This window comes from Serinus canaria, chromosome 17, assembly GCF_022539315.1.
Source record: "Serinus canaria isolate serCan28SL12 chromosome 17, serCan2020, whole genome shotgun sequence".
NCBI lineage: Eukaryota > Metazoa > Chordata > Aves > Passeriformes > Fringillidae > Serinus > Serinus canaria.
Genome location: NC_066330.1, coordinates 9,296,216 through 9,311,062, shown reverse-complemented (window position 1 = coordinate 9,311,062; position 14,847 = coordinate 9,296,216). Strand labels below are relative to the sequence as shown.

General features: G+C 54.9%; 1 protein-coding gene across 4 annotated transcripts in view; it reads left to right on the top strand.

Moving 5' to 3' along the window:
* Positions 1-3,532: 3,532 nt before the first annotated feature.
* The window catches only part of LOC103819172 (histone-lysine N-methyltransferase EHMT1), a 118,661-nt gene continuing 107,346 nt past the window's right edge, over positions 3,533-14,847 (top strand). Inside the window, exon 1 of one of the 4 annotated variants that reach the window (XM_030230018.2) lies at positions 3,533-3,653. In XM_030230018.2, the coding sequence (XP_030085878.2) occupies positions 3,633-3,653 (21 nt within the window). In that variant the 5' untranslated portion in view covers positions 3,533-3,632. Of the gene's footprint in view, positions 3,654-4,688; positions 4,750-5,654; positions 5,678-14,847 lie in introns of those variants that run through there. The other 3 variants (XM_030230022.2, XM_030230028.2, XM_050980831.1) reach the window with 3 other exon arrangements.

The following is a 14,847-nucleotide window of genomic DNA, read 5'->3' as shown; positions in this document are numbered from 1 at the left end:
GGATGCTTTGCTCTGGGTATGTGATGATCATAAATGATACCTCAGCTGAGACCTGACGGTGAGAAGTGGTTCATGGCTGTCAGTGGAAGCATCCCCGCTGGAGCTGGAGCTTGGAACCCGGTTTAGAGTTGGGGTTAAATCAAAGCCACGGCTCCTGCAGCTCGGCAGGGGAATGGCTGGGGTGGGAATGCCCTGCTGGGCTGAAGGAGCTGTTGCTCGTTCCCATGGTGAATCACAGAATCATGGAATATCCTGAGCTGGAACGGACCCACAAAGATCATCCGTCCCTATCCTACCCAGACCCCCCCCCCACCAACCCCACCCTGAGCATCCCTGGCAGCGCTGTCCAAAGGCTCCTGGAGCTCTGGCAGCCTCGGGGCCGTGCCCATTCCCTGGGGAGCCTGGGCAGTGCCAGCACCCTTTGGGGGAAGAACCTTGCCCTGAGCTCCAGCCTAAAATCCCCCCCGCCACAGCTCCGTGGGCAGGTGCCGCTGGAAGGACGCGGCTGCGGCCGGAGGAAGGGCCGGGCGCTGGGCTTGAGCTCTTCCTGCCGCCCGGAGTCCCAGGATGTGCAGCTGCGGCTCCGCTCGCCCGGCTCGGGCGGGAGAGGGCGATGTCCGCCCGGCTGGAGCTCGGCGCGGCTGCCAGGCGGCTCCGGCTGCCCGGCCCTGCCCCGGCCGAGCCTCCGGCCCTGCCCCGGCTCCCAGCAGCTGCTCCAGGAAAGCAGGGAGAGCTGGCACAGCACGGCCCGTCCTCGCCCCGCTGCCCTTCGCTCAGGATGGGTTTGAGGCGGACAAGAGCCGTGGCTGGTGGTGATGGGCTGAAAAAACTCTGTGTACTCCTGGTTATTTCGGCTTCTTTTGGGAGCCTCTCCCCTCCCTGATGGCTTGGGGAGGTTTGTCCCAGTGGCCGCTGCGTGCGTGCGTCCATCTGGGAAAGACAGAGCTGCAGCAAACGCTGGAGAGGAGTCACCAGAGCCCGTCCCAATGCGCGTCAGGCCTCAGCCACCGCCCTCATCCCCGTCCCGGTGCCACCCCGGCGTGCTGGGTCTGGTTTGTAAGAGCAGGGATGAAGGCAGCCGATTCCCAACATCCCACGTGGGGCACCCCCAGTGCGGGATGGGCGATGTTGGTATCCCCAGTACAGGATGGGGCGATGCTGGGCACCCCCAGTACAGGATGGGGCGATGCTGGACATCCCCAGGGCGGGGTGGGCGATGTCCAGGCTGCCCCCGGCCCTTGCCGGAGCAGAGGTTTCCAGAGGTGGCTCTTTGTGCGGCGAGCAGTCGCCCCATCCCGGGGGAATCCAGGGGGAAGGACACCCGCCCCGCCACCACCCTTCTCCTCCTCCTCAGCCCATCCCTCGGGAAGCGATGGGACCCCCGGGGCCCCTCCGTGTCCCCACCGATCGGGAGGCACCGCAGGGGCCGCGCCGGGGGCTCCGCGGGGACGCTGCCACGGCCCTGCCGGTGCACGGGGGGTTCTCTTGTGGGTTGGTTAATTAATTAATTAATGGGCTGTTGCTGCCAAACTGAGGGAGAGGCTGCTCGGAGGGGATGGAGCGGGCGGGGGGCGGGTCCCCAGGCCCGGGGACTCTTATTTTGACCGCGGCGCTGCCGGGCGGGCGCTGCCGCCGCTGCCGGGCCGCGCTCCGGGGCCGCCGCCTCCTTCCCGTCCCGGGCCGGCTGCGCCCGCAGCGGTCCCGAAGCCGCTCACGGTGTCCTGAGGGCTCGCCCGAGGCTCCGAGCGGCTTTGGGAGCCTCTCGGGGTCCCTCACACAGCCCCGAGTGCCTCCGCTCCCCGGCACCCGCGGGGGCTGCGGGGTCCGGCCCGGGGTGACCGGAGGGACACTCAGAGTGACCGGGAGGGACACAAAGCCCTGGGTGGCCGGGAGGGACACACAGCCCTGGGTGACCGGGAGGGACACACAGAACCCGGGAAGGCCCCGCTGGGGATAATCCGGTGTAGCTGCGGCGCTCTGCTGTCCTGTCCCACAGCCCGGGGCACCGCGGTGTGAGGGCAGCGGGGGCAGCGCAAACCCCCCGCGGCAGTCAGTGCATCGCGACAGCGACAGCCCCGGAGCTGGCACAGCTGTGCCAGGAGTGCCCGGTGGCTGCGAGTGTGGGACAGAGCGGGATAACCCCGGCTGTGCCCAGCGCCCGGGCACGGCTCCCCGCGGCCCCTGCACCTCCCGGAGCGCTGCCGGGCGAGGGATTCGCTGTAAGGCACAGGGGGAGCCCTCAGGGGGAAGGGACCCACCAGGATCACCCAGTGCCACCTCTGTCCCTGCCCAGACCCCCCACCAACCCCACCCTGGGCATCCCTGGCAGTGCTGTCCAAAGGCTCCTGGAGCTCTGGCAGCCTCGGGGCCGTGCCCATTCCCTGGGGAGCCTGGGCAGTGCCAGCACCCTCTGGGGGAAGAACCTTGCCCTGAGCTCCAGCCTGAGCTGCCCTGGCCCAGCCCCAGCCGTGCCCTGGCTCCTGTCCCTGTCCCAGAGCAGAGATGGGAGCTGCCCCTCGGGAGGAGCTGGAACAGAAGTGTCCGTTTGTCCACTCAGAGGAGCGAGGTGAGGTGTCTGTCAGCTGGGGCTGCAGGAGAGCAGCCTGAGGACCAAGGGATGGGGTCTGTCCCTCCAGAGAGCAGATATGAAATGTGTAAATTGACTTCAGAGCACTCAAAGGCTCCTGTTTCCCCCCAAGAAACACGGATTGTCCTGTCCAGGAGGCTGGTGCAGCAGTACCTGCCCATCCCTGTGTCTCCCTGGGGCAGGTGTCACTTCCTCAGGGTGGCTTCTGATGCAGTTGTGGGGCCAAGGAACCCTTGCAGGTGTTTATCTCCCCCCTTGTGCTATTTTCTTCTTTACTGGAGAGCTGTAAAAGGGATAATTGTTTTACAGTCATGGGTTTAGGGCCTGGGCACTGGGAGGGGTCCTGTGGGGATTGGGAGGGTTGACGCTGTTGTGGGTGCTTGAGGTGTGGGAAAGGGAGTGCAGAGGCTGAAGGGACCCCTCTGTGGGGCAGAGCTAGGGCGAGCTGCTCCTTCTGCCCCATCCCTGTCCTTAGGTGACACAGACACCAAAAACCTTGCACAAACTGGGCTGAAATGACCCAAAAGTGGGAGAAGCTAAAAAAGGAGGTGATTTTCGCCCTTTTGGCAGGAAAGGCAGAGGGACTTTTTGACGCTTTCTGGAATTTTTGCAGGGATTGTATTTTACGTAGGTTTTTGGACAAGCTGTGCTGCTGAAAGTTTGGGGAGCTCACGATGCGCTCAGCTGGGAACGGCGGCCAATCTTCCCCCGCACTCTGGGGGTGTGCGGAGGACTCGGGGGTCTTGGCAGGACCAGTGGGGAGCCGCGGTTCGTGGGAGCCGGTGCGGGGAGCGCGGGGTCCGTCCCCAGCCCACCGCTGTCCCCGTGTCACCGCAGCGCCATCCCCTCCCCGCCTGTACGGCACCTCCCGATGGGCGCCGCCATGACACCGTACGGACAGCGGGGCCCCTGGGTGCCGCCATGCTGCCGCGCGCATGCGCCGCGCCCGGCCGAGAGTCTCCATTGAGAAGAATGAGGGGCAAGGGGCGGAGCCAAGGCGCGAGGAGCCGCCGGGGGGGCGGGGCTGCGCTCCGGGGCTCCGGCCATGGCCACAGTGGATGCCGAGGTGAGTGAGAGCGGCGGCGTCCATCTACCCGGGCGGGGGGAAGGAAGATGGGGGAGCGTGGAGTGGTATCGCCCAGGGCCAGGCGGGTTCTGTCGGAGGCCGGGAGGGGGGCCGTGCCCCCGCCGCCCCATGGTTCAGTCCAACTCCTCTGAGGGGAAGAATGTGGGAGCTGCTGCCATTGTGTGTAGGGGGGCCCGGGACTCTGTATAAGTTACACCCCTCCACGGTGAGTCAGTGGTATGTGCCATACAGATTCCGGGGCTCCCCCCAATGGGAGCGAGTGCGTGTGGCGGAGGCGGGAGGGGGGAGCGGCGGGGCCGCCATCCATGTTCCGGGGCCGCCACATGCGGCGGGGCGGCGCTGGCGCGGCTCCATCCAGAGTCCGGGGCCTGGCCGGGCGCGGCGGCGGCGGCGGGCTGGCCGGTGCTATGATCCATGCATGGTCCGGGGCGGCGACGGGCGGGAGCCATGCAGGGTCCGGGGCCCGCGGACGGGAGGAGCCCCCGAGGGAGCCCGGCCCGGGAGTTGGTGCTGCCGGTGCTGCCGGTGCTGCCGGCGCTGCCGGCGCTGCCGCTGCGGTGACGCGGGGACAGAACAGCCCTTCCGTGCCTCCCCGGAGCCGCGCCGACCCGCCTGGGCGCTCCCGAGCGCGGCCGGGCACGTACTATCAGTCATGGAACGGTTCGGGTTGGAAGGGACCTGAGGATCCCTGCCATGGCAGGGACACCCCCCGCTACCCCCGGCTGCTCCGAGCCCCGTTCAGCCCGGCCCGAGACATTGCAGGGATCGCGGGGCAGCCGCAGCATCCCTGTGCCAGCCGGGCCTGCCCGGGGGTGCCCGCAGAGTCCCCGTCACGCGCCGGGCTCGGGGGGACACGGTCCGCAGCCCCGGAGAACGGGGTGGGGGCGGCAGCCGGGGCTGTGGCCGTGCCCGGCATGCGAGGGCCCGCGGGGCTGCAGCAGCGCTCCGTGTGCGGCCCAGTCTCCTGCCCTGGCTGTGCACAGAATATAAACTTGTCACGGTCTGTGCCCTCAGGGGAACGCTGGAGAGCGGCTGGGCTGGCTGCTGAGCCCTCGTGCACTGAGAGAGCCACCAGGTAATGACACAGGTGTGCATCGTACACGGGCTGTCACACAGGTGTGCATCATACACAGACTGTCATACTGGTGTATGGACTGTAATACAGGTGTACAGCTGTACAGAGACTGTCATACAGGTGTTCATCATACACAGACTGTCATACAGGTGTACACTGGTGTATGGACTGTAATACAGGTGTACAGCTGTACAGAGACTGTCATACAGGTGTTCATCATACACAAACTGTCATACAGGTGTGCGTTTGCACACAGACTGTAATACAGATGTGCACTGTACACAGACGAATACAGATGTACAGTTGTACATAGGCTATAATACAGGTCTGTATTATAGCCTATGTACAACTGTACATAGGACGTACAGGCTGTAATACAGGTGTGCATCATTGTCAGACTGTCATACAGGTGTGCAGTGTACACAGACTGTGATCCAGGTGCACACTCGTGTACAGACCCACTGCAGCTTGTGCCCCAGCCAGGTGTGGTCACTGGTCTGGGCCCACTGGTCTGGGCCCACCCAGGTGTGCCAGGCTGGCTCTGCCTTTCCCAGCTCTCTCTCTGCGGTACCTTGGTGGCAGGGCTGTGCTCTGCCCTGTGTGGGGTGAGGTTTATGGCACGGCCACTCAGGTGACACCAGCAGTGCTTTGGAAGTGCTGCAGACAGCTTGGATTTATTCCTCAGGCAGGATTCCCATCATTGCTGGAAGATTGTCCAATGTTTCCTTTATGTTTTCTGTTCCATCCCAATTGGCCTGATCCTGCTGCCTTTCCCTGCTGCTTTTGCAGAGGATGAGTGTTAATTTTTCCCTGTGACAGAGGAATCAGCCCTTGGGTGCCTCCGTGGTCCAGTTTTGCTTCCAGGAGAGTGGCACGGCTGTAAGTGGGGCAGGAGTTGGCTCATAGCTCATCAACTCCTACTGCACAGGTCAGTCCTAACCCTGCAGACACACAGGTTTTATTTTGGGAAGCATCTCCAGGGGCCCTGGCTGGGTCTGCCCTGTGAGCAGAGCATTAAGAACCACTGCTCTCAGTCAGGCACAGTATCCCCAGATGTTGCTGTGGATTATGGGGAGGGAACAGTGACTCATTTGGAGTTTAATTCCTCCCCTCCCCCATGAACTCAGTTCTGTCTGAGGCCAGATCTTGCTTATACCCCTCTGAGGCCAGAGGGGAGGAAGTTGGTGTAAGTCAGGCTGGAATGTGGGGACTGGAGGAGAAGCTCTTTGCTTCCCCAGTGCTGGTGTGGGAGAGCAAGGAAAAACATCCCACATCCACGGTGTTCTGCCAAGTGCAAGATGGAATTGTTTCACTTGGTTAAGAGAGGTGCAGAGGAGTGTTTTTGGGAGGAGATCCTTGCTCTCAGCAAAGAGCTGGGAGGGAGTGGGCAGGTTGGGAAGGTGATGTCTGTGTGTCTGCAGGGAGTGCCCAACCAACTCTGCTGGCAGCCGCTGAACTCCAGGCAAAAACTCCCAGTCTAGAACAGCTTCTTGCCAGATCCTAGTGTAGATAGCTGAGGTAGGATCTCTTTAAACACCAAGTTCTTGCTACATCCTGTGAACTTCAGTTGTTTTTCTCCTGTGTTACCTGTCCCAGGTGATCTCTGTGTTGAGGAATGGCTGTGCTGCAGTCCACAGGTGCAGTAACCACGAGGCTGCAGAAAAATCTGATTTTGCTGTTGGATTTCTTTAGTAGATGTCTTATATCCAGCCCAGTTTGGGGTTGTTACATGCTTCAGACCTACTGCACTAAGGTTTGAACTTTAAGGAATTGAGATTTGAGGAATTGAGGCTCTTTCAGCCAGCATGTATGATGGTGCACATTCATCAGATTTGATGCTGCTCCTCCAGTTTGCATCAGTTTGCTGGAGAGCTGCCCTTGTGTTTGTGTGCTTCCCAAAATACTTTGGGTAGCAAGTTTGGTGCAAGTTTGGAGTTCAGGCCATGATGTTTTTCCTGGAGCTTGTGGTGACCTGGAGAGGCTGGTACAGGAAGCGAGGTGTGTGTGTGGCTTTGAGTGAAGTGGTTCCCTTAGAAGTCACACTGCATTTTTCATCTTTTTTTTCTCCTCCTGTCTGTTCGGATCTGTAAAATCTCTCTTTTGGAGGTGCAGCTTTGATCTCTAAAGTGACGAGCAGGCAGAATCTCTGGCTGGGGATCTGGGGTGGGCTCAGCACCCAGCAGGTCCCCGGGCTGGGGCTGGATCTGGGATTCTGGGACGGGCTCAGCACCCAGCAGTGTCCCATGCTGAATCTGGGATGGGCTCAGCACCCAGCAGCTCCCCATGCTGCTGAGCAGTTCTCAGGTTTGTGTGATGCTGAGGCTTCTTCCTGGCTTTGATCCCGCCTCTCATCCCCTCCAGCCGGCGCTGGGAGCTCCCTGAGCCCCCTGCCAGCTCAGTCACCACGGCATCAAGGGCCAACACTTCCTCTGCTCTGCCTGGAGAGAGGCTCCTACATCAGGTGCTGAGTGCAGGAGGGATCCCAGGAGCAGCCAGGAGCAGGGAGGGAAGAGCTGCAGATTCCCACTCTGTGTCTGCCAGGTGTCGCACCATCCAGCTCTGCTTCCAGGCCTGCCCTCCCTCATTCCCTTCTGCCAGCCAGGAGAGGCCTCTGTGATTTTTAATTCACATTCCATTTCAGTCACTTGTCTCAGGAAGACCTGATGTGTTTTAAACCCCAGCATTCCTCCTTGGAGCTGTGTCCTGCAGGGCAGCTGCTTCCCCGGGGATCCCTGAGGTGTGTGCACACCACACTGAACACACACAGCGCACCTGTGTTTCACTTGTGTTACATTTCTCCTGGGGCACCAGGTTAATACACCGTGTCTTTGGACAGAAAAAGATGTTGTTTTTTTTTGGTTTTTTTTCCCTGTCTGATACTCATAAGGAGGTTTTAGAACTTTTCTGAAGTAGGAAGGTTAACAAGATTATAATTACACACAACCCTGGCCTGCTGAAGTCTTATCCTGTGTCAAATAGGTGCTAACTTTTATTTTTTCCATGAATTCTCACATGTTGTGGGCTGGCAAAGGCCCGTGGGGAAATCATCCTTTTCTTCCATCTAGAGAAACTTTAAATAATAACAGAATGAGCAAATAGGACTTGTTAAGCTTTAAGAAAGCCTTAGAAGTGCCCTTCAGCTGTGCTAAGCTGATGTGACTGAGCCAATGTGACGGGAGAGAGCATCTGAAGAACATTTTGTCAGTCAAGGCAGAATCAAAGGCCTGGGTTATACTTTAAATAAACTCTTCCAATATAATTATGCTGGCTGGAGAGAATGATTTTTCATTTCTTCTTGCTGAAATTGTAATAAAAGTCCTTGCTGTGGATGCAGCTTTATTAGTTTAGAGGTGATCCCAGACCAAGGTGGCTTATTTTTTGCTTTTCAAAGCAGAGCCTTGGTCTCCATTTGAGGAGTTTTGTCCACTTAGTTCTCTGTCCACGAATACAAAAGGATTGCTCTCCCACTCTGTGTCAGCAGAAGCCCTGGGAGAGATTCAATTACCAGCAAAAATCCCAACAGCAAGGAGGAGAAGAAGCAGTTCCTCCATGGGGGAGCCCATTGGAGTCTCTGGGGCTGGATCCCTTCCCTGGGAGCAGCTGAGTGAGGAGGGCACGGGCATCCCTGGGCTGGTGCTGGGCCCTGGGTATCCCATTTCCAGTATACACCAGGGCAGCTGGTACTGGGGTGGTCAGGGCTGGTCTGGAGTGCCAGTCTGAGGCCTTGCTCTTTATCAGCTTGCCTGGGCTCTGTCCCTCCCCCTCTCCACCCCAGAAGTGCTCTTCCCTGTGGGAAATGGATTTATGGAAAATTCTCAAAACCTGACAGAAGGCTCACATAGTATGAAAACCTTAAGATGAGAAATGCTGAAATTTGCTATAAATCCATTTCCCACACTTCCCCTCTTGCTTTTCCCTGGCAAGTGCTGGTTTGGGCCACTGCATCCCAGAGAAGGAGGTGAGAGGGAATTGTGTTTTGTGAGGGATTCAAGGAGTCTCTTTGGGTGCTTCAAGACACATTTTGGCTAGTTCTCCCTTCCTGGCTATGGTGTAAGCCAAAGGTCACCACGGGGCTCACCCAGCTGGTGTGGATCAGGTGGAACAGGGAGCAGTCCTGTGAGTCTGTGCTCCCTCGATGTGGGGCTGTGTGAGCAGGGACATCCCATTGATGATGGCTGGAGTCTGGTTGAAGTGGTGAAGTGAATCCAACAGGGAATGAAGAGTTTGCCCTCCCAGCTCTGGGAAGTTCCTAAACTCAGAATAAACCATGCTTGGAAGAATGCTCAGTGTGGTATTGCCATGTCTAAAAGAGAAAAGCTTTTCAAAGCTTTCCTGCTTTTAAGTAAAACTTTGTAGCATAGCAAAGTATCCAGCACATCCTCTTTTCAAGTAGGAAATGTTGCTCCAAGAGGATTCCTGTTTCCTTAATGCCCAGCACAATCCCCACCATTGTTTTGCCATTTGCTTCTGTCTCAGCCCAGGTTTCCATCTGGGATGGTTCAAAGCTGCTGCCTGGCTCATGGCACAGGCAAATCCCGAGCCCACCTGAGCTGTCTGGGTGTACCAGGAGCTGGCTTGGGGCTGGGAATGGGCTATTCCATATTAATCCATCCTTTTCAGTGTCTCCTTCTGGCAGGAGAGCTCTCTGAGGCAGTGTCAGTTCAGGACAGGGAGATGCTGAGTGGCAGAGCATAAAATTCAGGTCCACTTCTGTTTGCATAAGGCTGATCATCCTGCAGAGCCAGCACATGGGCAGGGAGGAAATTTGCAGGTGGTGCAGCTGGGGAGGAAGTAAATATGGAGCAAGATAACCAGGCTGACATGGATAAACCCAAAACAAAGTCAGGTAAGTGACGGAGCGTTCCAGGGAAATGTGAAATTTTGTGAACAGGGATAAAAATAATGACAGTGATTATGTATCCTGGGGTCAGCTGGGCCAGAGCCTGCTCCAAAAGGTGCTGTGAGCTCAGTGCTGCATTTTCAGCAGCAGCAGACTGGGGAGCTGAGCTGAGTGGGGATCAGAGGTGCCCAAAGATGGCTCAGATCCATTCCCTGTGGTGTGGGCAGAGCCAGTCCAGGAGCCCTGGGATGCTGCAGCAGCACTGCCTGCTCCTGCTGCCTTGATGGTGGAAATTAGAGGAATGAGGTGTTTATTGCTTCTGGGGGCAGCCAGGAGGAGCCTGATGGGCTGAGCCATCCTTAGAGAAGGGAGCAGGGCATGAGGGAATGGCAGTCCAGGTGTCCGAGCTGCTGCAGGCTGTGCTGGGGCCTTGAATATGGTAAAAATTGTTCAGAGTGCTGCTTCAGGCTTTTAATTAATTTGGAGCTCAAGTGCAGATGTGGACAGAAGGATTTGAGCATGTTGTCTTGCAAAAGGGAGCCCTGATCTCCCCAGGCTCTTGGCCATGACCTGCAGGTGCATTTGAGTACAGCCTTGAGAGCAATGAAATACATATTTCCCTCCTTCTTTTCATTTTTAAGCATCAGCTCCTGTTTTCTTGAGAATCTGAGCTACCTTCTTCCTCTCCAGTTGCACATTTCCGATCCTTGCAGTTTCAGAGGAAGTTTTAATAGGTAATTTCTCCCAGAGGCTCAAAGCCAGAAGGCAAATTACCCCAATGCTTTATCCAACTTCACTGGGAATTGGGGATGTTTCATACTGCTGACCCAGAGCATTCAGAAGCTCTGCTTCTCTCAAAAATCATAATATTGTTTCAAGAAGTGGGAAATTAAACATGCACATGGTAGAAGACTTAGAAAGGATTAATGGGTTTCAAAATTACATGCTTCATCCAGCTGCTGATTTGGGAATTGAAAGTATGCCTGTTGCAGAATTGGGAAGGAGGTACTGAAACGTGGTGTTCTTCAGCATGCAGTGAATGCAAATATCCCAAATCTGTGATTCCAAAGCCTTGTCCAATTGCCAGACTGACTCCAGGTTTGATGCTGGATTAGCTCAGCCCAGGTGGGAGCAGCTGGGTGGAAAAGCCCTCTGTATATCTTATACTGTTTTCCCTGTAATTTAATTTGTCCTCTCTTGATTATCTCAGCTCCTGGGGTGTCACCCAAGGCTCGTTTTTAGGCTGCTTTGACTGAAGTTCATTCCTTGTGTGTGAGTTTTGCTTGAGGCACATGGAAGGTGCTGGAGGCTCCTCCTGGCCCCTCCTGCCTTGTGAGGAGATTTGGGATCTGATTTGGGGCAGCACCTCCAGCCTGGAGATCACTGGGACCTGCACCAAATAGGAGATGGGTGTTGAAATCACTTGCATTTTTGGGACCTGGGAAATTATCTTCTTGTTTTGGTGTATTTCATATGTCCACTGAGGTTGGCAGCGAATTTACAGCCTGTCAAGTGTGGGTTTGGAGGTGTAAAGTAGAGAATATTTGTAGTTGGGAGTTGAAAGCATTAACAATGGGCTAGGAGCTGGTTTGTAGGATCCTGCCAGTTTGCACATAAACCTCCAGATTATGAGAATTTAAAACATGAATCTGAATATTTTATTAATTGAAGAGTATTATTAATATTTGATGGCTTAAATCAACACCCAGAAGGCTCTGCAAAAAGCACCACTGCTGAGCTGGTAACCAAGACATGAGGTGCTTTTAATTGCAAACTTGTTTTTAATGGCTTTTGTCGGCTCTGTGTTTTAAATGTTAAGGGTCTGTGAATCCCATACATTTGAAATCCTTTTGTTCTTTGGATTAGGAAGGGTGATTTTTAGTTTTGCTGGGCTGGATTCAGATTGGTGCTTTAATGCCTTCTTAATATGCAAAGGTGATTGTTTGTAAGGTGTCCTGGCAGGCCTGGAGGTGACATCTGGAATATTTAATCCTTTTTGCCACACTCTGAGGACAGACAAGGACTGTTCCTTTAAAGATGGCCCTCGATGAGCTGCAATATTTCCTCTTGCTGTAGTGCCAGCTCCTGTAGCTCCAGGAGCATGTGTGGAGAGGTGAGGTGAAGGTCCTGCCTGTCCTTTAATCAACATCCCCCTGCAGCAGGGAGATGCCACCAGTGAGCAGACAGACAAACTGCAGCTCTGTCTGCTTTGAATTTGGGAATTCACAGCGCCAGGAGCTGCCGGCATGCAGCGTTGGGAAAGGCCAGCGAGGGGGGATCATATTCTGTCTTTTATTTCCACTCTGGTTTCTAGGAGCTGCAAGCTGTATTTCTCATGGTTTTTTTTCAAGATTTTTAAAAGATTTCTGCCACACACAGTAAACTTCATGCCTATCTCACACTTTTTCTGGGTTTTTATTGTGAGTTTTGTTGTTTCCTTCCCTGTAGAATGTGCCCTTTGTGCTGGTGATCTGGTTATGTTCTTGTGTTTCTAGGAGTTTGCCTTTGATAAGAGCACGTTGGTATTAATCATTTATGGCTTTTATTAAAACCTTATTGGTTTGATGTTTTTTCAGCCTTCCAGACTGCCCTCACAGAGGCTGCTTTATAGACATCATTTATCTCCTGCCCCTGGCTGACAGCAGCCCCAAATTTTCCCTCCTCCTGCAGATGCTGGTGCTTTGTGCAGTGAGGACGTGCACATTGTGTGGCTGTTGCTGCTGGGATTGTGGCTTGTGTGTGGGCTGGAATTGGGGTTTGAGGCTGTGTCAGTGACATGGGACACATGGATTGTCCCCATCCCCATCCCCATCCCCATCCCCATCCCCATCCCCATCCCCATCCCCATCCCCATCCCGTGTGTGGCTCACGTACTGACCCAGTGTGACCCCAGGGCTGTGCAAGAGGAGGAGAAGGGCAGGAGGTGATGAGGAATGAGGCTCATCTGTCAGGTCTGGGCCTTGGCCAGTGCTGGCAAGTTTCACCAGCCAAGTTTCACTTGCCTTTTTCCACCGGGCCTTTGTTCCCAGCCACGCTTCCCATGAAAGGCAGGAGTGGCTGCTGCTCCATTGGCTGCAGGAAGCCTCCTCCCCACACTGCACAGCCCTGCAGGGGATGAGCCCCAGGGCTGCCTTGGGGCTAGAAGCCCTGGGCTGGCACTTGTGGGGTGCCTAAACTGCCTGCTGGGACAGGGAGGAGAGCCAGTTGGGAGGGGGGGATTCCATTGCCTGCCTTGGGATGAGCCTCAGCACCCTGTGCCTCTTTAGGGTGGAAAAACCCTAAGGACATGGCTTGGATATTCCCAGTGAGCTCCCAATTACAGGGAGGTTTGGGCTGTGCCCCCCACTCGTGACCCAGCATCTCGAGGCTGGTGTGGGCAGAGCTGCAGAATTTGCAGACGTGGCCAAAGAGCTGCAGGAGGAGGAGGAGGCCCCGTGTCTGTGTGTGTTTGTACTCTGCAGGCCCTGGGATAGCCAAAACTCTTCTTTAAATGACCAAAACTCCACAAGTGGAAGTCGGTGTGGGGCTGCCAAGAGTAACTCCTGATGCAACAGTGTCTGCTCTGAAGAGAGATGAGAATGTTTCCTGGTGTGTCCCGGTGACTCAGAGCCCTCCCTGCCCCATGGTGATGCTGATGCAGTTGCTGATCCCTGCCAAAGCAAGCAGTCCACACAAGGAGATTAGACAGCAGTCCCTGCCTCCCTGCTGGGTGCTTGTTAACATTTCCTTGCTGATGTATTATTAATTAAGCTAATTTTTATTGCCCTGTAAGTGTGGAGGGTGCTTTGCAAGCTCAGAGCTTGTGTCCCAGGGTTCCTGCAGTGTGGTCCCATGTGCGAAATGAGGCTTGCAGTGTGTGGTTGAGTGCTGAGGAAAGGTAAATCTATGGGTTTGGCTTTCTTTTTTCTCCCTTAACAGCTGCCTGGCTTCATGTCTGGAGCTGGTGAGGGTGGTGCTGTCTGAGCAGAGTGCTGAGGAAATGCTGTCTGTGCAGAATTAGTGCAGACAGACAGTAGGACTTAAGTGCAAGCAGAGTTTGCAGCATTGACCATCCATAAGACAGAAGATTACCCAGACTGGAGTATTATATTCAAAAGAGTTTTGGGACCTGATCCAAACCTACAGAAGTCAGGGAGGGATTTGCCATCAGCTGCAGTGAGAGCAGCCTCCCTGCAGTATACCCAGGCAATGGGGCAGGCAGCAGCTTAAACAAAAGAAGTTGAAAGAAGTGTTCAGACAAGGCTGGTTGAGGTTTTGCTGCCTGTGGTGCTTTTCCCAGCTGTAAAACAGAGGTAATTTTCCCCCAAAGTTCAAAGGCCTAACTTGGTGTTGGAAGCCTTTAACTGGAATTGTTGAAGAAGTGCTGAATGTTAATTTTTAAATGTAGAGATTATCTTCATTAGGTAAGAGATGGTCAGTTACATAACAGTCACTATTTTATATGCTCTGGTTTTTGGCTTTATTCCTTGACATCATGGTCAGGCCTGATGAAGGGAATAGAAAACTTCCAGAAGCACTTTGTAAATTATGAACTATTTGTGATCAAAGCCAGTGGGACTCTGAAGGTCCAGCTCCTCATCTCTGGACTTGTGATAGCAGCCTTGGATTCACCTTGAAAATGGGACCTGTGATCTTTCATATGTTCTTATTTCGTTCTTAAATTAGGCTAATGCATCCTGTTCCAACTGATGCAATTATTAACAAACCTGGGCAATTATGACATCTATTGTACAGACATTCTGTGCTCCTTGCTAGGAAAAAGAGACTTTTAATAAACAAATCCACTTTGACAACCTGTCAAGGACTTTTCTAAAGCAAAATTGGAAGAGTCACCTCTGTGACCTTTCTTTTCTGTTCTGTTGTGTTTGGGTTTTTTACATGGTCTTGCAAGAGCACAGCAGCTGCAGCTGGAGCTTCAGGCCTGGTTTCAGAGGGGCAGGGGAGTGCAGGAAAGCATTGAGGGGATCCCAAGGGCTGGATTCCCCCACCAGCATCCCCTGTCCTGCTGTGTCCCAGTGCAGGATCCTCCCAGCCACAGGCTGCCTCTGGCCTTGCAGAAACCCTGGGAAAAGCTCTGCTCTCTTGGTTGGTTCAGCTGTTTTACTTCTTAATTTTTTTTTTGAATGAGAAAAAGCCCTGAATGTTTTGGCATAAATTCTCAATTCTTTGTTTTATTCCACATGTGACAAACTGATGTGGTTTCTCAGCCTGGGTAGGATCCACTCCACCGTGGGCTGCCACCAGGAGTTCAAGGCAGA